General features: G+C 38.1%; 1 protein-coding gene across 1 annotated transcript in view; it reads right to left on the minus strand.

The window, feature by feature from the left end:
* Positions 1-2,420: 2,420 nt before the first annotated feature.
* The window catches only part of LOC114763647 (uncharacterized), a gene marked incomplete at its 3' end in the record, with an annotated part of 60,425 nt that continues 41,011 nt past the window's right edge, over positions 2,421-21,834 (minus strand). Inside the window, 6 exon segments of the mRNA XM_028953415.1 lie at positions 2,421-2,778; positions 2,950-3,064; positions 3,067-3,383; positions 11,175-12,191; positions 19,044-19,992; positions 19,995-20,647. Coding sequence (XP_028809248.1) covers positions 2,421-2,778; positions 2,950-3,064; positions 3,067-3,383; positions 11,175-12,191; positions 19,044-19,992; positions 19,995-20,647 — 3,409 coding nt within the window.

The following is a 21,834-nucleotide window of genomic DNA, read 5'->3' on the forward strand; positions in this document are numbered from 1 at the left end:
TTAGTAGTTTTGTCCTGATTTCAGTCCAAATCTCTAAAAAATCTTAAATCAAGATACATTTACTAGACACATGAAATAGCATAAGAAATGATGTCTTGTTTTCTGATAAAACATCTCAAAATTAAGTGATTGTTTGTTTAAAACAAGCAAAATTATCTGCCAATGGGGTAAGAAAACTAATCTTGATGAGATATAATCTCAAACAGAAGTTTTAAGCATCACTTAATTTTTCTTGTCTAGTAATCTTGATTTAAGATTTTTTAGATATTTGGACTGGAAACGAGACAAAATTACTAGGTAAGAAAAGCTTTTTTGACAACAGATTGAAAAATGAATGGTCCAAAAAAGGCTAGTGAATAAAACATGTCTTTAGTCTCTTAATGCAAAGTAACTATAGCACCCCTGCTTTACTACTGTTATTAACGAGCTAACGCTAACTTGTCATGCCTGTCAAGCTGGATGACGGGTAAACATTTACATTTACAGCATTTATCAGACGCCCTTATCCAGAGCGACAATCAGTAGTTACAGGGACAGTCCCACTGGAGCAACTTAGGGTAGAGTGTCTTGCTCAGGGACACAATAGGCGAGTTGTCCACACGGAGACGCAGAGAACAGTCCGAACGCTGTTTCATCCCTCCTCCACACCTGTAGGTGGTGCTGTAAGTCCCCGTCTAGTTGCTCCTCCGCGGCGAGTTAAACACCAGCACCAGGGACATTACGTTCCTCACTTCAAAATGGAACTAAGTAGGATTCTGTAGCGACGTACCCTGCTGCTGAACTCCCTTCCTCCTCATCAAACACTCTTAACATGTTTGCGTTTCAGGTGCTGGATCATTGCCGTGGTGCTCCCGTGCCGTGCCATGTCGCTTTTGCATATTTTCGCACAGATTTCTCTGTCTCCGCCATGTATCTGTCCTCTACCTCCGCTTGTTTTTTTTGCTCTGCGCTGTCGATAAGGCGCTAAACTCTGCTAGCATCTGTGCGCGTGTTCATTCCGCTCCACGCTCAAATAAATTTTTTTTTAAATAATCAAACGTCTCCGCGTCGCGACATAAAAGAGCGATTAGAAAATTCGTTGCCAACTCTTTTAGTAAACGATTTTTATCGATTCAATCGATTAATTGTTGCAGCCCTAGTTTGCATCATACTACATCTTCAATCTGGTGTACCAGCATGAGGCATCCTGCACACTTGAGTTTATCCAGAGGTAAAAAAAAAATACTTTACTATGCATGTGGGTATTTATATTATTAAATATAATATTTTTATATTAAATATAAAAGTTAGAGGTTTCGTTCACCCAAAAATGAAATTTCAGTCATTAATCGCTCTCCCTTCGTGTCATTCAAAAACCGTAAGATCTTTGGAACACAAATAAATATTTTTTAAAGAAGTCCAAGATGATTTTCCCCTTCCATATAGACATCAATAAGTAGGTCATATGAGAACTTTTTTTGCTTTTCATTTCGACGGATTCATTGCTTAAGTCAGATTCGTTTTGGTACCAAAATGCCATTTTGTTGTTTGAGCTTAAGGGGATTACCATCATTTACTCACCTTCAGTTGTTCCAAAATTCTGAGTTTCTTTCTTTTTTTAAGATATTTTAAAATGTTGGTAACCAGACAGTTGACAGTAGCCATTGACTTCCATATTTTTGCCCTATTATTGAAGTCAATGGCGACGTTACTTGTCTGGTTATAAACTTCATTAAAATATAATCTTTTGTATTCAACACAAGAAAGAAACAACTTAAGGAAGAGTAAATAATGACCATTTTTCTTTTAACTATTGCTTTATGCTTTAATCTTGAGTTGTTTGTAGTTGTTTTGTGACAGCTGAATTTTTTCTGTAGTTGAAAAAGTAAAGTTATGTTACCAGTGACAGTGCTGAAGTGCTGTCAGGTGTCAGCTTTAATAAACAGTTTTCTTACAACAGCTTTGAATTTGAGTAATTATTTTTTTAAATCTTGTTTTAATGCATTCACATCAGTATAATGGTAAAGAGCACTGTACAGTTCACAGTTAAAATTGTTATTTACAGGAATTTCATAGTAAAAATGTTACAGCTACATCTTGGCTTTTGTTGAATTCACAGGATTTTATTGGCAACATTTGTTGCCAGGTAGTACTGTATTAAGCATAATTACAAAAAAAACTGTAATGCCTTTTTACAAGTTTAATTTTATAATCCTGTAAAAAAAACAAATAAAATACTGTATTCTGCAAACATCAATTTATTGTAAATTGCTAAGCAGTATTATACTGTAATCCATTTTACTGCAATTAGCAACTATTTAACAGGATTTTATTGGCAGCTTTTTTGCCAGTAAATTATTGTGAATTCTACAGTACGTTCTTAACAGTGTATGTATCCTCTGGTGTTTTTTAAAGCTTGATGCATGTGTAAAACTCTTCCCACACGCCACACACTGGTAGGGCTTCTCTCCAGTATGTATCCTCTGGTGTATTTGAAGGTGTGATGCTTGTATAAAACTCATCCCACACTCCACACACTGGTAGGGCTTCTCTCCAGTGTGTATCCTCTGGTGCATTTTAAGGTTTGATGCTTGTGTAAAACTCTTCCCACACTCCACACACTGGTAGGGCTTCTCTCCAGTGTGTATCCTCTGGTGCATTTTAAGGTGTGATGCTTGTATAAAACTCATCCCACACTCCACACACTGGTAGGGCTTCTCTCCAGTATGTATCTTCTGGTGTATTTTAAAGCTTGATGCATGTGTAAAACTCTTCCCACACTCCACACACTGGTATGTGCTTCTCTCCAGTATGTATCCTCTGGTGTTTTTTAAAGCTTGATGCATGGTGTAAAACTCTTCCCACACTCCACACACTGGTAGGGCTTCTCTCCAGTATGTATCCTCTGGTGTTTTTTAAAAGCTTGATGCATGTGTAAAACTCTTCCCACACTCCACACACTGGTAGTGCTTCTCTCCAGTATGTATCCTCTGGTGCATTTTAAGGTTTGATGCGTGTGTAAAACTCTTCCCACACTCCACACACTGGTAGGGCTTCTCTCCAGTATGTATCTTCTGGTGTTTTTAAGGTTTGAAGCTTGTGTAAAACTGTTTCCACACTCCACACACTGGTAGGGCTTCTCTCCAGTATGTATCTTCTGGTGTTTTTTAAGGTGTGATGCTTGTGTAAAACTGTTTCCACACTCCACACACCGGTAATGCTTCTCTCTCAGTATGTGTCCTCTGGTGTATTTAAGGTTTGATGCTTCTGTAAAACTCTTCCCACACTCCACACACTGGTAGTGCTTCTCTCCAGTATGTACCTTCTGGTGTCTTTTAAGGCTTGATGCTTGTGTAAAACTCTTCCCACACTCCACACACTGGTGGGTCTTCTCTGGTTTTGAACTGTAGACACACGTCTTGAACTGGTGCGTTTTTTTCGTCAGTTCCCCTTTTACATGTTTGATCCGTGAATTTGCTTCCAATTTCTGCAAATATAGGAAAAATTTAAAGTGACATTCATACTATTTACAACATGAGTAAGTAGTTGTGATTGGTAGTTTTTTCTATAATGTAACACTTGTTTGAAACAAACATGAGAAAATACAATTACAAGATGACATACAATAAAAACAACAATAAAATGACATATGGTTACTCCAGTCACTAAAAAAGCAAACAGTTGCTGTTGCCAATTTAGCGATTAGTAGATATAACTACTGACATTTCAGATTCATTTAAAAACACTTGATTTTTTAATTTAAAAAACAAAGAGACAAATCTAGTGATATTTCGGGAAAAAAAACTAGTTACTTTCTGTATAGCATTGTAACTACATTCTTCTGTAAATCAGGCTGAAACACATGCTTTGCATAGATCATCTCTAATGCAAATTGAGAAAGCTGCTAGAATTCCTACTAAAATCCAAATAACTATAACAACCCTTTATTTAACTCCACTCACCTGCATAGACTTCATCGTCCAACTCGTCCTTCACATCAGTTCCTGTTGGTTCCAGTGTTTCATGACACTTCAGAGATGTGATGATATCGATGTCATTTCTGGTTTATTTACTTTGAAATGAGGCAGAAAAAGTTGTAATTGTTCTACAATTATCTCCCCATCAACAACATAATTCTAGAAATATATTTTTTTACAAAACAAAATGGAAAATACAATAAATACATTTTATGTATTAAGAATACATAAAGACACGCAGTCACCTTTAGAAATGTTTCCCCGGAGATTCCTCAGTTCCAGCTAATTTTACACTGAGCACAACAAACTCCAACTTCTCTCTGTTCACATATAAAGGCTTGTAGAACACGTGAGCTGCTGCAGTCTTTTACAGCCAATCACAGCAGAGGGTTTTCTTATTTAAATTTGATTGGAGGATGTGGGGAAGTGGGCTGGACAAAGAATAGTGAAGAAAAGGTTTCGGCATTAAAAGTGAGAATGATCCCAGACATCAGTCTGAATGCGCATTTAGCTGCTATTTAGCATAACTGTATCTGTGATAATGTGTAGAAAGGAGAATCACTCACAGAAAACACAAGAATATTGCTTCTTGTTCAGAACAACTGTGCCTGGGAGCTTACTTGCTCTCTTATCTGGGTATATTTTACCCCCAAGGAAGGCGATGGTGCCACTTACTGGTGTGGAGTGACATTAATGTTGCCAACTCCTAAGTAAAGTTTTTTAAAGTTAAAGTGAAGTGATTGTCACATGTGATACACAGCAGCAAGCACGATGCACACAGTGAAATTTGTCCTCTGCATTTAACCCATCACCCTGAGTGAGCAGTGGGCAGCCATGAGAAGTGCCCGGGGAGCAGTGTGTGGGGACGGTGCTTTGCTCAGTGGCCACCTCAGTGGCACCTTGGCGGATCGGGAATCGAACCTGCAACATTCTGATTACAGGGCCGCTTCCTTAACCGCTAGGCCACCACTGCCCTAGACATTGTAGATATTGGCTGTCCTGCAAGTCGCTTAATGTTGCCAGCAGACTTTTTAAGTCTGCTTAAATATACAAAAGTAACAATAAACGAGTGAAATGAGAATATTTTTACCAAAACATTATTTTAATATTAAATCTAGATTAACAATCTAAATGGACCAAAAAATAACAATAGAAAAAAAGCAGAAGACCCAGGTTCAAACCACACTACAACCATTGTGTCCCTGAGGAAAATCCTCCTGGGTGACTGTCCCTGTAATTACTGATTCTAAGTTGCTCTAGATAAGGGCGTCTGATAAATGCTGTAAATGTATATCTGGCTGAACCCTCCCTCCACTTCAGCATTCAGCAGCCATGGCAAGGTCATGAAACAGTTTAACATCAGCTGCATCTGTGAACTTATAAATCCAGAAGCCCAGTGTGTTTTTGATTTCATTCCATTTACTGAGAGGGATGGCACACAACTGCTGGACCAGCTTGTCTATCGCTGCACGGGAGTAGCCAAGGAGCTTGGCTATTTTACTATTTCTCCAGGGTTCTTATTGTGGGGGTAGCAAGATCCTACCTCAGATTCTTTATTATACGCTGCACTGCAACTTAGATTCTCCGAACCTCCAGCACTGCTTGCCTGGTCCTTCCACCTGTGAAGGTGCAAGGAAGACAGTCATCTAGACTCTTCTCTGCCCTGGCCCCACGGTGGGTGGGAATGAATTTCTCCTCAAGTTAGAACATCACAGTCGCTGAGTATTTTCAAACAGCAAGGAAGCGGCCCTGCAATCAGAAGGTTGCTGGTTCGAATCTTAGGTGATCTTTTCACACATACATTGGGCACCGCAGATTTCAGACCTTAACGACATTGAGAATCTTTGAGATGTGCTGAGAAGAATTTGTGCAGTGTTCCGACTGTCGCATCATTTGTACAAGATCCTGAAAAAGAAGAATGTAACTCTTGTAACTCACTTGGAGTGAATTTATTGAAGCCTTAAAATTTTCCAATATTCAACCAGACAACCACAAGGTTGTAGGTTCAATACATCGTGTTATCACTAAACCCTCCAAAAGAAGCTAACATAATATTTACTTTACTTTACTTTACTTTACTTTACTTTATTTAGCAGACGCTTTTATCCAAAGCGACTTACAATAGGAAGACACCAGCAATTCTCGTTCGAGTTTACAAACTAAGAGCCCTGATAAGGCTTAGACTTGTCATTGAAGAGCATGCTCGGGGATTGTTGGGTGCTAGACTAAGAAAAATTATAATGTATTTATACATTTTGTATTTGTTTATTCAATGTGTACGCATGTGCTTGTGTAAGTGTTAGATTTGTCTGTAATATTTTTGGAATAAGAGGGTTTTCACCTTCTTCTTAAAAGTGGTGATAGTCTCGGCTAGTCGTGTGGAGGAGGGCAGGTTGTTCCACCAGCCAGGGACAACAACGGAGAACAGACATGATTGGAATCGGAGACCCCGTGAAGAAGGATTTAAAAATGCAAAGATCTTTTCCTATTACATTTAAGGAAGAAAATGATTTAATAGCAAATGGAAAGATATATCAGAATCATCCTGGTCCTTCCCGGCCAATACAGTACACCTTTATTGGGGCAGTGGTGGCCAATTGGACCTGTAATCGGCAGGTTTGCAAGGTTCCTTTCATGGCTGCCCACCGGTCAAGTGATGGGTTTAAAATACAGAAGACACATTTTGATGTGTGCACTGTGTGTTGTGCTGCAGTGTTTCACAATGAGAAATCACTTCACTTTCCCTTTTCTTTACTTTCATGATATTATGGCATTTAATAATGGCCATGTACATCAATGCCAACCTTTACATTGCATTATAGTACATATAGTATAAAAGCACAAACTAAGTAGCAGTTTGGGAATATGAAATTATACATCGTTCTATTGCTGCCAACCTTTTTGGAAAATGTGGTTTTGGATAGGAATTGTAAAGTTTGTACAGTTTTAAGCCTGCACTGGCCACTGCCTTCTCTTCGAGATGTAACGTACATTTACATTTACATTTACAGCATTTATCAGACGCCCTTATCCAGAGCGACTTACAATCAGTAGTTACAGGGACAGTCCCCCCCTGGAGCAACTTAGGGTTAAGTGTCTTGCTCAGGGACACAATGGTAGTAAGTGGGATTTAAACCTGGGTCTTCTGGTTCTTAGGCGAGTGTGTTACCCACTAGGCTACTACCACCCCGTCTGGTTGCGTCTTGAGGTTTAAGTTAATTGTAAAACTCTTCCCACACTCCACACACTGGTAGGGCTTCTCTCCAGTACACTGTAACAAATTGCTGTATTTTTTACAGCAAAATTGTACAGAAACTTACTGTTTTGCCATTTTACAATTTATTGCTGTAATTTGCAATGCATTATGGGTTATACAGGGTTTTACAAGTGTTAACTGTACATTTCACTGTTAGCTGTAATTAATTTACAGGTAGGAGGTGCTTTCACTGTATTTTAAATATTTTTACAAGAATTTACTGTTCTGTTGCATTATGGGATTGCACGGGCTGATATGGTTTGAAATCTGGTGGACTGAAGCACAGCGACAACAGCTGAAGATAAACAGCAATCGATTTTTTGGTAAGTTCAATTAATCTACTTCCATAAGTATTAATTATATCTTTTAATGTTTAACCATTTTCTAAAAGGGATGTGTATTAACTTTATTTATCTGTTGCTTCAGGCAAGGAGGAGAAATGCGGTGCGCGCCATTTCAGAAAGCAGCCTAAAGTAAAAGGTAAATCGTTATCGTCATGTTAATGTTGATATATGCTGCAGTTTGTTAGCTTTATTTGCCTTTGCTTTCAAGAGTATTTGTAGTTTGGCAGGCACAGCATTGCTATGGAAGTGCGTGTGAGACAAAACCAACGTTACTGTCACGGGTGGGCTGGACATGGCGATGAAGGAGGACGCATTTGCACAATTTCACGCGACAGGAGTTTAATACAAACTGCACACGACAAGGGAACATAAACACGCACAATGACCCGACAGCAAACAGACACGAACAGGATAGTTTTATACAATTATTTAAATATACACCAGGTGAACACGATCAGTGAACATTACACGAGACGAAGTCATGCTCTGTGCTTTTTTTTTATTATAAAATTTTGCTATGGGTTTATAGTTTGTATGTAATTTTTTTTTGGTTTTGTTTCTTAGGTGTCAGCAACAGTGGCTGACGTGGAAAAGAGTTTTACACTTCCAGACTCTCCGAGACTGATTTTCAGTTTGTATTTTCTATAACATGTTGCCTGTATTTATTAATTTAGGTGAAATTCTCACTGCAACTCAGTGGATGCTGAGTATTGAGGGCCAAGTGGTCGTGAATCCACACCCCAACTTTGTGGCAGGATTTGCTGCTTTGTTTGCATTAGGGCTGCAACTAACGATTATTTTAATAATCAATTAAGCTGTCGATTATTTTTTTATTAATCGTAGAATACAAAAAAATGTAAATACAAGAAAAGCATTCATTTCCAACCCTTTATTCAAAATCAGAACCAAAATCTTTAGAAAGTGCACAAACATGTTGCTCCTTGAGCTGTTATAATAATAATAAAATAAAAATTGACTAACACAAAAAACATACACATGTATGCTTTACATCAGCCAAATATAGACTTTCTTTTTTTTTTTTTAATAAAGTGCCAACTGAGCTGCCAGAATGATAAATAATTTATAAAAAATAAAGAACAATACAAATCAGAAAATTTAACAGGATTTGTTTGAATGTCAGAACTTGTTCTCTACACTACACTGCAGATGCACACACTCGCAGACGCACACACTCACAAACTCTCACACTGACACACACACACTGCAAAAAATGCTTTTCTAACTTAGTAGTTTTGTCCTGATTTCAGTCCAAATCTCTAAAAAATCTTAAATCAAGATACATTTACTAGACACATGAAATAGCATAAGAAATGATGTCTTGTTTTCTGATAAAACATCTCAAAATTAAGTGATTGTTTGTTTAAAACAAGCAAAATTATCTGCCAATGGGGTAAGAAAACTAATCTTGATGAGATATAATCTCAAACAGAAGTTTTAAGCATCACTTAATTTTTCTTGTCTAGTAATCTTGATTTAAGATTGTTTAGATATTTGGACTGGAAACGAGACAAAATTACTAGGTAAGAAAAGCTTTTTGACAACAGATTGAAAAATGAATGGTCCAAAAAGGCTAGTGAATAAAAACATGTCTTTAGTCTCTTAATGCAAAGTAACTATAGCACCCCTGCTTTACTACTGTTATTAACGAGCTAACGCTAACTTGTCATGCCTGTCAAGCTGGATGACGAGTAAACATTTACATTTACAGCATTTATCAGACGCCCTTATCCAGAGCGACAATCAGTAGTTACAGGGACAGTCCCACTGGAGCAACTTAGGGTAGAGTGTCTTGCTCAGGGACACAATAGGCGAGTTGTCCACGCGGAGACGCAGAGAACAGTCCGAACGCTGTTTCATCCCTCCTCCACACCTGTAGGTGGTGCTGTAAGTCCCCGTCTAGTTCTCCTCCGCGGCGAGTTAAACACCAGCACCAGGGACATTACGTTCCTCACTTCAAAATGGAACTAAAGTAGGATTCTGTAGCGACGTACCCTGCTGCTGAACTCCCTTCCTCCTCATCAAACACTCTTAACATGTTTGCGTTTCAGGTGCTGGATCATTGCCGTGGTGCTCCCGTGCCGTGCCATGTCGCTTTTGCATATTTTCGCACAGATTTCTCTGTCTCCGCCATGTATCTGTCCTCTACCTCCGCTTGTTTTTTTTGCTCTGCGCTGTCGATAAGGCGCTAAACTCTGCTAGCATCTGTGCGCGTGTTCATTCCGCTCCACGCTCAAATACATTTTTTTTTTAAATAATCAAACGTCTCCGCGTCGCGACATAACGAAGCGATTAGGAAATTCGTTGCCAACTCTTAGTAAACGATTTTTATCGATTCAATCGATTCATTGTTGCAGCCCTAGTTTGCATCATACTACATCTTCAATCTGGTGTACCAGCATGAGGCATCCTGCACACTTGAGTTTATCCAGAGGTAAAAAAAAAATACTTTACTATGCATGTGGGTATTTATATTATTAAATATAATATTTTTATATTAAATATAAAAGTTAGAGGTTTCGTTCACCCAAAAATGAAATTTCAGTCATTAATCGCTCTCCTTCGTGTCATTCAAAAGCCATAAGACCTTTGTTCATATTTGGAACACAAATAAATATTTTTTAAAGAAGTCCAAGATGATTTTCCCCTTCCATATAGACATCAATAAGTAGGTCATATGAGAACTTTTTTTGCTTTTCATTTCGACGGATTCATTGCTTAAGTCAGATTCGTTTTGGTACCAAAATGCCATTTTGTTGTTTGAGCTTAAGGGATTACCATCATTTACTCACCTTCAGTTGTTCCAAAATTCTGAGTTTCTTTCGTTTTTTTAAGATATTTTAAAATGTTGGTAACCAGACAGTTGACAGTAGCCATTGACTTCCATATTTTTGCCCTATTATTGAAGTCAATGGCGACGTTACTTGTCTGGTTATAAACTTACATTAAAATATAATCTTTTGTATTCAACACAAGAAAGAACAACTTAAGGAAGAGTAAATAATGACCATTTTTCTTTTAACTATTGCTTTATGCTTTAATCTTGAGTTGTTTGTAGTTGTTTTGTGACAGCTGAATTTTTTCTGTAGTTGAAAAAGTAAAGTTATGTTACCAGTGACAGTGCTGAAGTGCTGTCAGGTGTCAGCTTTAATAAACAGTTTTCTTACAACAGCTTTGAATTTGAGTAATTATTTTTTTAAATCTTTGTTTTAATGCATTCACATCAGTATAATGGTAAAGAGCACTGTACAGTTCACAGTTAAAATTGTTATTTACAGGAATTTCATAGTAAAAATGTTACAGCTACATCTTGGCTTTTGTTGAATTCACAGGATTTTATTGGCAACATTTGTTGCCAGGTAAGTACTGTAATTAAGCATAATTACAAAAAAAACTGTAATGCCTTTTTACAAGTTTAATTTTATAATCCTGTAAAAAAAACAAATAAAATACTGTATTCTGCAAACATCAATTTATTGTAAATTGCTAAGCAGTATTATACTGTAATCCATTTTACTGCAATTAGCAACTATTTAACAGGATTTTATTGGCAGCTTTTTTGCCAGTAAATTATTGTGAATTCTACAGTACGTTCTTTACAGTGTATGTATCCTCTGGTGTTTTTTAAAGCTTGATGCATGTGTAAAACTCTTCCCACACTCCACACACTGGTAGGGCTTCTCTCCAGTATGTATCCTCTGGTGTATTTGAAGGTGTGATGCTTGTATAAAACTCTTCCCACACTCCACACACTGGTAGGGCTTCTCTCCAGTATGTATCCTCTGGTGCATTTTAAGGTTTGATGCTTGTGTAAAACTCTTCCCACACTCCACACACTGGTAGGGCTTCTCTCCAGTATGTATCCTCTGGTGTTTTTTAAAGCTTGATGCATGTGTAAAACTCTTCCCACACTCCACACACTGGTAGGGCTTCTCTCCAGTATGTATCCTCTGGTGTTTTTTAAAGCTTGATGCATGTGTAAAACTCTTCCCACACTCCACACACTGGTAGTGCTTCTCTCCAGTATGTATCCTCTGGTGCATTTTAAGGTTTGATGCGTGTGTAAAACTCTTCCCACACTCCACACACTGGTAGGGCTTCTCTCCAGTATGTATCTTCTGGTGTTTTTTAAGGTTTGAAGCTTGTGTAAAACTGTTTCCACACTCCACACACTGGTAGGGCTTCTCTCCAGTATGTATCTTCTGGTGTTTATTAAGGTGTGATGCTTGTGTAAAACTGTTTCCACACTCCACACACCGGTAATGCTTCTCTCCAGTATGTGTCCTCTGGTGTATTTTAAGGTTTGATGCTTCTGTAAAACTCTTCCCACACTCCACACACTGGTAGTGCTTCTCTCCAGTATGTATCCTCTGGTGCATTTTAAGGTTTGATGCGTGTGTAAAACTCTTCCCACACTCCACACACTGGTAGGGCTTCTCTCCAGTATGTATCTTCTGGTGTTTTTTAAGGTTTGATGCTTGTGTAAAACTCTTCCCACACTCCACACACTGGTAGGGCTTCTCTCCAGTATGTACCTTCTGGTGTCTTTTAAGGCTTGATGCTTGTGTAAAACTCTTCCCACACTCCACACACTGGTGGGTCTTCTCTGGTTTTGAACTGTAGACACACGTCTTGAACTGGTGCGTTTTTTCGTCAGTTCCCCTTTTACATGTTTGATCCGTGAATTTGCTTCCAATTTCTGCAAATATAGGAAAAATTTAAAGTGACATTCATACTATTTACAAACATGAGTAGTAGTTGTGATTGGTATTTTTTTCTATAATGTAACACTTGTTTGAAACAAACATGAGAAAAATACAATTACAAGATGACATACAATAAAAACAACAATAAATGACATATGGTTACTCCATGTCACTAAAAAAGCAAAGAGTTGCTGTTGCCAATTTTAGCGATTAGTAGATATAACTACTGACATTTCAGATTCATTTAAAAACACTTGATTTTTTTAATTTAAAAAACAAAGAGACAAATCTAGTGATATTTTGGGAAAAAAAACTAGTTACTTTCTGTATAGGCATTGTAACTACATTCTTCTGTAAATCAGGCTGAAACACATGCTTTGCATAGATCATCTCTAATGCAAATTGAGAAAGCTGCTAGAATTCCTACTAAAATCCAATAACTATAACACCCTTTATTTAACTCCACTCACCTGCATAGACTTCATCGTCCAACTCGTCCTTCACATCAGTTCCTGTTGGTTCCAGTGTTTCATGAACTTCAAGAGATGTGATGATATCTGATGTCATTTCTGGTTTATTACTTTGAAATGAGGCAGAAAAAGTTGTAATTGTTCTACAATTATCTCCCCATCAACAACATAATTCTAGAAATATATTTTTTTACAAAACAAAATGGAAAATACAATAAATACATTTTATGTTATTAAGAATACATAAAGACACGCAGTCACCTTTAGAAATGTTTCCCCGGAGATTCCTCAGTTCCAGCTAATTTTACACTGAGCACAACAAACTCCAACTTCTCTCTGTTCACATATAAAGGCTTGTAGAACACGTGAGCTGCTGCAGTCTTTTACAGCCAATCACAGCAGAGGGTTTTCTTATTTAAATTTGATTGGAGGATGTGGGGAAGTGGGCTGGACAAAGAATAGTGAAGAAAAGGTTTCGGCATTAAAAGTGAGAATGATCCCAGACATCAGTCTGAATGCGCATTTAGCTGCTATTTAGCATAACTGTATCTGTGATAATGTGTAGAAAGGAGAATCACTCACAGAAAACACAAGAATATTGCTTCTTGTCCAGAACAACTGTGCCTGGGAGCTTACTTGCTCTCTTATCTGGGTATATTTTACCCCCAAGGAAGGCGATGGTGCCACTTACTGGTGTGGAGTGACATTAATGTTGCCAACTCCTAAGTAAAGTTTTTTAAAGTTAAAGTGAAGTGATTGTCACATGTGATACACAGCACACGATGCACACAGTGAAATTTGTCCTCTGCATTTAACCCATCACCCTGAGTGAGCAGTGGGCAGCCATTACAAGTGCCCGGGGAGCAGTGTGTGGGGACGGTGCTTTGCTCAGTGCCACCTAAGTGGCACCTTGGCGGATCAGGAATCGAACCTGCAACGTTCCTTAACCGCTAGGCCACCACTGCCCTAGATATTGTAGATATTGGCTGTCCTGCAAGTCGCTTAATGTTGCCAGCAGACTTTTTAAGTCTGCTTAAATATACAAAAGTAACAATAAACGAGTGAAATGAGAATATTTTTACCAAAACATTATTTTCATATTAAATCTAGATTAACAATCTAAATGGACCAAAAAATAACAATAGAAAAAAAGCAGAACACCCAGGTTCAAACCACACTACAACCATTGTGTCCCTGAGGAAGATCCTCCTGGGTGACTGTCCCTGTAATTACTGATTCTAAGTCGCTCTAGATAAGGGCATCTGATAAATGCTGTAAATGTATATCTGGCTGAACCCTCCCTCCACCTCAGCATTCAGCAGCCATGGCAAGGTCATGAAACAGTTTAACATCAGCTGCATCTGTGAACTTATAAATCCAGAAGCCCAGTGTGTTTTTGATTTCATTCCATTTACTGAGAGGGATGGCACACAACTGCTGGACCAGCTTGTCTATCGCTGCACGGGAGTAGCCAAGGAGCTTGGCTATTTTATTATTTCTCCAGGGTTCTTATTGTGGGGGTAGCAAGATCCTACCTCAGATTCTTTATTATACGCTGCACTGCAACTTAGATTCTCCGAACCTCCAGCACTGCTTGCCTGGTCCTTCCACCTGTGAAGGTGCAAGGAAGACAGTCATCTAGACTCTTCTCTGCCCTGGCCCCACGGTGGTGGAATGAATTTCTCCTCAAAGTTAGAACATCACAGTCGCTGAGTATTTTCAAACAGCAGCATATTTAGACTAACTTGTAAGTTTCTTACAGTCTGACTTATGTAAGAAAAACAAACACTGAGCCCAGCGGTTAAGGAAGCGGCCCAGCAATCAGAAGGTTAATAGCAAATGGAAAGATATATCAGAATCATCCTGGTCCTTCCCGGCCAATACAGTACACCTTTACTGGGGCAGTGGTGGCCAATTGGACCTGTAATCGGTAGGTTTGCAAGGTTCCTTTCATGGCTGCCCACCGGTCAAGTGAAGGGTTAAATACAGAAGACACATTTTGATTGTGTGCACTGTGTGTTGTGCTGCAGTGTTTCACAATGAGAAATCACTTCACTTTCTCTTTTCTTTACTTTCATGATATTATGGCATTTAATAATGGCCATGTACATCAATGCCAACCTTTACATTGCATTATAGTACATTTAGTATAAAAGCACAAACTAAGTAGCAGTTTGGGAATATGAAATTATACATCGTTCTATTGCTGCCAACCTTTTTGGAAAATGTGGTTTGGATAGGAATTGTAAAGTTTGTACAGTTTTTAAAGCCTGCACTGGCACTGCTTCTCTTCGAGATGTAACGTCTGGTGTGTCTTGAGGTTTAAGTTAATTGTAAAACTCTTACCACACTCCACACACTGGTAGGGCTTCTCTCCAGTACACTGTAACAAATTGCTGTATTTTTACAGCAAAATTAGTACAGAAACTTAATGTTTTGCCATTTTACAATTTATTGCTGTAATTTGCAATGCATTATGGGTTATACAGGGTTTTACAAGTGTTAACTGTACATTTCACTGTTAGCTGTAATTAATTTACAGGTAGGAGGTGCTTTCACTGTATTTTAAATATTTTTACAAGAATTTACTGTTCTGGTTGCATTATGGGATTGCACGGGCTGATATGGTTTGAAATCTGGTGGATTGAAGCACAGCGACAACAGCTGAAGATAAAGTATTAATTATGTCTTTTAATGTTTAACCATTTTCTAAAAGGGATGTGTATTAACTTTATTATCTGTTGCTTCAGGCAAGGAGGAGAAATGCGGTGCGCGCCATTTCAGAAAGCAGCCTAAAGTAAAAGGTAAATCGTTATCGTCATGTTAATGTTGATATATGCTGCAGTTTGTTAGCTTTATTTGCCTTGCTTTCAAGAGTATTTGTAGTTTGGCAGGCACAGCATTGCTATGGAAGTGCGTGTGAGACAAAACCAACGTTACTGTCACGGGTGGGCTGGACATGGCGATGAAGGAGGACGCATTTGCACAATTTTACGCGACAGGGGTGTAATACAAACTGCACACGACAAGGGAACATAAACACGCACAATGACCCGACAGCAAACAGACACGAACAGGATAGTTTTATACAATTATTTAAATATACACCAGGTGAACACGATCAGTGAACATTACACGAGACGAAGTCATGCTCTGTGCTTTTTTTTTATTATAAAATTTTGCTATGGGTTTATAGTTTGTATGTAATTTTTTTTGGGTTTTGTTTCTTAGGTGTCAGCAACAGTAGCTGACGTGGAAAAGAGTTTTACAATTCCAGACTCTCCGAGACTGATTTTCAGTTTGTATTTTCTATAACATGTTGCCTGTATTTATTCATTTAGGTGAAATTCTCACTGCAACTCAGTGGATGCTGAGTATTGAGGGCCAAGTGGTCGTGAATCCACACCCCAACTTTGTGGCAGGATTTGCTGCTTTGTTTGCATTAGGGCTGCAACTAACGATTATTTTAATAATCAATTAAGCTGTCGATTATTTTTTTATTAATCGTAGAATACAAAAAAAATGTAAATACAAGAAAAGCATTCATTTCCAACCCTTTATTCAAAATCAGAACCAAAATCTTTAGAAAGTGCACAAACATGTTGCTCCTTGAGCTGTTATAATAATAATAAAATAAAATAAAAATTGACTAACACAAAAAACATACACATGTATGCTTTACATCAGCCAAATATAGACTTTCTTTTTTTAATAAAGTGCCACCTGAGCTGCCAGAGCGATAAATAATTTATAAAAAATAAAGAACAATACAAATCAGAAAATTTAACAGGATTTGTTTGAATGTCAGAACTTGTTCTCTACACTACACTGCAGATGCACACACTCGCAGACCGACACACTCACAACTCTCACACTGACACACACACACTGCAAAAAAAAGCTTTTCTTACCTAGTAGTTTTGTCCTGATTTCAGTCCAAATCTCTAAAAAATCTTAAATCAAGATACATTTACTAGACACATGAAATAGCATAAGAAATGATGTCTTGTTTTCTGATAAAACATCTCAAAATTAAGTGATTGTTTGTTTAAAACAAGCAAAATTATCTGCCAATGGGGTAAGAAAACTAATCTTAATGAGATATAATCTCAAACAGAAGTTTTAAGCATCACTTAATTTTTCTTGTCTAGTAATCTTGATTTAACATTTTTTAGATATTTGGACTGGAAACGAGACAAAATTACTAGGTAAGAAAAGCTTTTTTGACAACAGATTGAAAAATGAATGGTCCAAAAAAGACTAGTGAATAAAAACATGTCTTTAGTCTTTTAATGCAAAGTAACTACAGCACCCCTGCTTTACTACTGTTATTAACGAGCTAACGCTAACTTGTCATGCCTGTCAAGCTGGATGACGGGTAAACATTTACATTTACTGCATTTATCAGACGCCCTTATCCAGAGCGACAATCAGTAGTTACAGGGACAGTCCCCCTGGAGCAACTTAGGGTAGAGTGTCTTGCTCAGGGACACAATAGGCGAGTTGTCCACGCGGAGACGCAGAGAACAGTCCGAACGCTGTTTCATCCCTCCTCCACACCTGTAGGTGGCGCTGTAAGTCCCCGTCTAGTTCTCCTCCGCGGCGAGTTAAACACCAGCACCAGGGACATTACGTTCCTCACTTCAAAATGGAACTAAAGTAGGATTCTGTAGCGACGTACCCTGCTGCTGAACTCCCTTCCTCCTCATCAAACACTCTTAACATGTTTGCGTTTCAGGTGCTGGATCATTGCCGTGGTGCTCCCGTGCCGTGCCATGACGCTTTTGCATATTTTCGCACAGATTTCTCTGCCTCCGCCAAATATCTGTCCTCTACTTCCGCTTGTTTTTTTTGCTCTGCGCTGTCGATAAGGCGCTAAACTCTGCTAGCATCTGTGCGCGTGTTCATTCCGCTCCACGCTCAAATAAAGTTTTTTTTTTAATAATCAAACGTCTCCGCGTCGCGACATAACGAAGCGATTAGGAAATTCGTTGCCAACTCTTAGTAAACGATTTTTATCGATTCAATCGATTCATTGTTGCAGCCCTAGTTTGCATCATACTACATCTTCAATCTGGTGTACCAGCATGAGGCATCCTGCACACTTGAGTTTATCCAGAGGTAAAAAAAAAAATACTTTACTATGCATGTGCGTATTTATATTATTAAATATAATATTTTTATATTAAATATAAAAGTTAGAGGTTTCGTTCACCCAAAAATGAAATTTCAGTCATTAATCGCTCTCCTTCGTGTCATTCAAAAGCCATAAGACCTTTGTTCATCTTTGGAACACAAATAAATATTTTTTAAAGAAGTCCAAGATGATTTTCCCCTTCCATATAGACATCAATAAGTAGGTCATATGAGAACTTTTTTTGCTTGTCATTTCGACGGATTCATTGCTTAAGTCAGATTCGTTTTGGTACCAAAATGCCATTTTGTTGTTTGAGCTTAAAGGGATTACCATCATTTACTCACCTTCAGTTGTTCCAAAATTCTGAGTTTCTTTCTTTTTTTAAGATATTTTAAAATGTTGGTAACCAGACAGTTGACAGTAGCCATTGACTTCCATATTTTTGCCCTATTATTGAAGTCAATGGCGACGTTACTTGTCTGGTTATAAACTTCATTAAAATATAATCTTTTGTATTCAACACAAGAAAGAAACAACTTAAGGAAGAGTAAATAATGACCATTTTTCTTTTTCTTTTAACTATTGCTTTATGCTTTAATCTTGAGTTGTTTGTAGTTGTTTTGTGACAGCTGAATTTTTTCTGTAGTTGAAAAAGTAAAGTTATGTTACCAGTGACAGTGCTGAAGTGCTGTCAGGTGTCAGCTTTAATAAACAGTTTTCTTACAACAGCTTTGAATTTGAGTAATTATTTTTTTAAATCTTTGTTTTAATGCATTCACATCAGTATAATGGTAAAGAGCACTGTACAGTTCACAGTTAAAATTGTTATATACAGGAATTTCATAGTAAAAATGTTACAGCTACATCTTGGCTTTTGTTGAATTCACAGGATTTTATTGGCAACATTTGTTGCCAGGTAAGTACAGTAATTTAGCATAATTACAAAAAAAACTGTAATGCCTTTTTACAAGTTTAATTTTATAATCCTGTAAAAAAACAAATAAAATACTGTATTCTGCAAACATCAATTTATTGTAAATTGCTAAGCAGTATTATACTGTAATCCATTTTACTGCAATTAGCAACTATTTAACAGGATTTTATTGGCAACTTTTTTGCCAGTAAATTATTGTGAATTCTACAGTACGTTCTTTACAGTGTATGTATCCTCTGGTGTTTTTTAAGGCTTGATGCTTGTGTAAAACTCTTCCCACACTCCACACACTGGTAGGTCTTCTCTCCATTATGTATTCTCTGGTGTATTTTAAGGTGTGATGCTTGTATAAAACTCTTCCCACACTCCACACACTGGTAGGGCTTCTCTCCAGTATGTATCATCTGATGTTTTTTAAAGCTTGATGCATCTGAAAAACTCTTCCCACACTCCACACACTGGTAGGGCTTCTCTCCAGTATGGATCCTCTGGTGTATTTGAAGGTGTGATGCTTGTGTAAAACTCTTCCCACACTCCACACACTGGTAGGGCTTCTCTCCAGTATGTATCCTCTGGTGTATTTTAAGGTTTGATGTTAGTGTAAAACTCTTCCCACACTCCACACACTGGTAGGTCTTCTCTCCATTATGTATTCTCTGGTGTATTTGAAGGTGTGATGCTTGTATAAAACTCTTCCCACACTCCACACACTGGTAGGGCTTCTCTCCAGTATGGATACTCTGGTGTATTTGAAGGTGTGATGCTTGTGTAAAACTCTTCCCACACTCCACACACTGGTAGGGCTTCTCTCCAGTATGTATCCTCTGGTGTATTTTAAGGTTTGATATTTGTGTAAAACTCTTCCCACACTCTACACACTGGTAGGGCTTCTCTCCAGTATGTATCCTCTGGTGTATTTTAAGGTTTGATGCATGTGTAAAACTCTTCCCACACTCCACACACTGGTAGGGCTTCTCTCCAGTATGTATCCTATGGTGTTTTTTAAAGCTTGATGCTTGTGTAAAACTCTTCCCACACTCCACACACTGGTAGGGCTTCTCTCCAGTGTGTATCCTCTGGTGCATTTTAAGGTTTGATGCTTGTGTAAAACTCTTCCCACACTCCACACACTGGTAGGGCTTCTTTCCAGTATGTATCCTCTGGTGTTTTTAAAGCTTGATGAGTGTGTAAAACTCTTCCCACACGCCACACACTGGTAGGGCTTCTCTCCAGTATGTATCCTCTGGTGCATTTGAAGGTGTGATGCGTGTGTAAAACTCTTCCCACACGCCACACACTGGTAGGGCTTCTCTCCAGTATGTATCCTCTGGTGCATTTTAAGGTGTGATGCGTGTGTAAAACTCTTCCCACACTCCACACACTGGTAGGGCTTCTCTCCAGTATGTATCTTCTGGTGTATTTTAAGGCTTGATACTCGTGTAAAACTCTTCCCACACTCCACACACTGGTAGGGCTTCTCTCCAGTATGTATCCTCTGGTGTTTTTTAAAGCTTGATGAGTGTGTAAAACTCTTCCCACACGCCACACACTGGTAGGGCTTCTCTCCAGTATGTATCCTCTGGTGCATTTGAAGGTGTGATGCGTTTGTAAAACTCTTCCCACACGCCACACACTGGTAGGGCTTCTCTCCAGTATGTATCCTCTGGTGTATTTTAAGGTGTGATGTTCGTGTAAAACTCTTCCCACACTCCACACACTGGTAGGGCTTCTCTCCAGTATGTATCCTCTGGTGTTTTTTAAGGTTTGATGCTTGTGTAAAACTCTTCCCACACTCCACACACTGGTGGGTCTTCTCTGGTTTTAAACTGTAGACATACATCTTGAACTTGTGCGTTTTTTCCTCAGTTCCCCTTTTACATGTTTGATCCATGAATTTGTTTCCAATGTCTGCAAATATAGGAACAATTTAAAGTGAAATTTATACTATTTACAATAAGTATTTTTTTCTATAATGTAACACTTGTTTGAAACAAAATACAATTATACACTGACATGAAATCGGTTAAATACTCCAGCAACAATAAAAATCACATCTGGTTATTCCAGTCATAAAAAAATAGCAAAGAGCTGCTGTTGCCAATTTAGCAAGTTAGTAGATAGATCTACTGACATTTCAGATACATTTAACAACATTTGATTTTTTAATAACTTTCTAAATAGCATTGGTTACTTTCTGTACAGAATTGTAACTACATTCTCCTGTAAACCAGGCTGAAACACATGCTTTGCATAGATCATCTCTAATGCTTAAATTAATCAGACCTCTTTCAAAAATAATTATTGTGTAGAATAGGTACATAATACAGATATTTCCTCTACAAGACTAACAGACAGAGGTCTTCTTAATCTTCACACAACCATGTGACGCTTGGCAAATTGAGAAAGCTGCTAGAATTCTAACTAAAATCCTTTAACACCCTTTATTTAACTCCACTCACCTGAATAGACTTCATCATCCAACTCGTCCTTTACATCAGTTCCCTTTGGTTCCAGTGTTTTACCACAGTTCAGAGATGTGAGGATGTCTGATGTCATTTCTGGTTTATTTACCTTTTTACAAAAAAACTAATTTTATATTACTGAGAATTTATAAAGACACGCAGTCACCTTTAGAAATGTTTCCCCGGAGATTCCTCAGTTCCAGCTAATTTTACACTGAGCACAACAAACTCCAACTTCTCTCTGTTCACATATAAAGGCTTGTAGAACACGTGAGCTGCTGCAGTCTTTTACAGCCAATCACAGCAGAGTGTTTTCTTATTTAAATTTGATTGGGGGATGTGGGGAAGTGGGCCGGACAAAGAATAGTGAAGAAAAGGTTTCGGCATTAAAAGTGAGAATGATCCCAGACATCAGTCTGAATGCGCATTTAGCTGCTATTTAGCGTAACTGTATCTGTGATAATGTGTAGAAAGGAGAATCACTCACAGAAAACACAGGAATATTTCTTCTTGTTCAGAACAACTGTGCCAGGGATCTTATTTGTTCTCTT

The sequence above is a fragment of the Denticeps clupeoides genome, chromosome 14 (genome assembly GCF_900700375.1).
Source record: "Denticeps clupeoides chromosome 14, fDenClu1.1, whole genome shotgun sequence".
Lineage (NCBI taxonomy): Eukaryota > Metazoa > Chordata > Actinopteri > Clupeiformes > Denticipitidae > Denticeps > Denticeps clupeoides.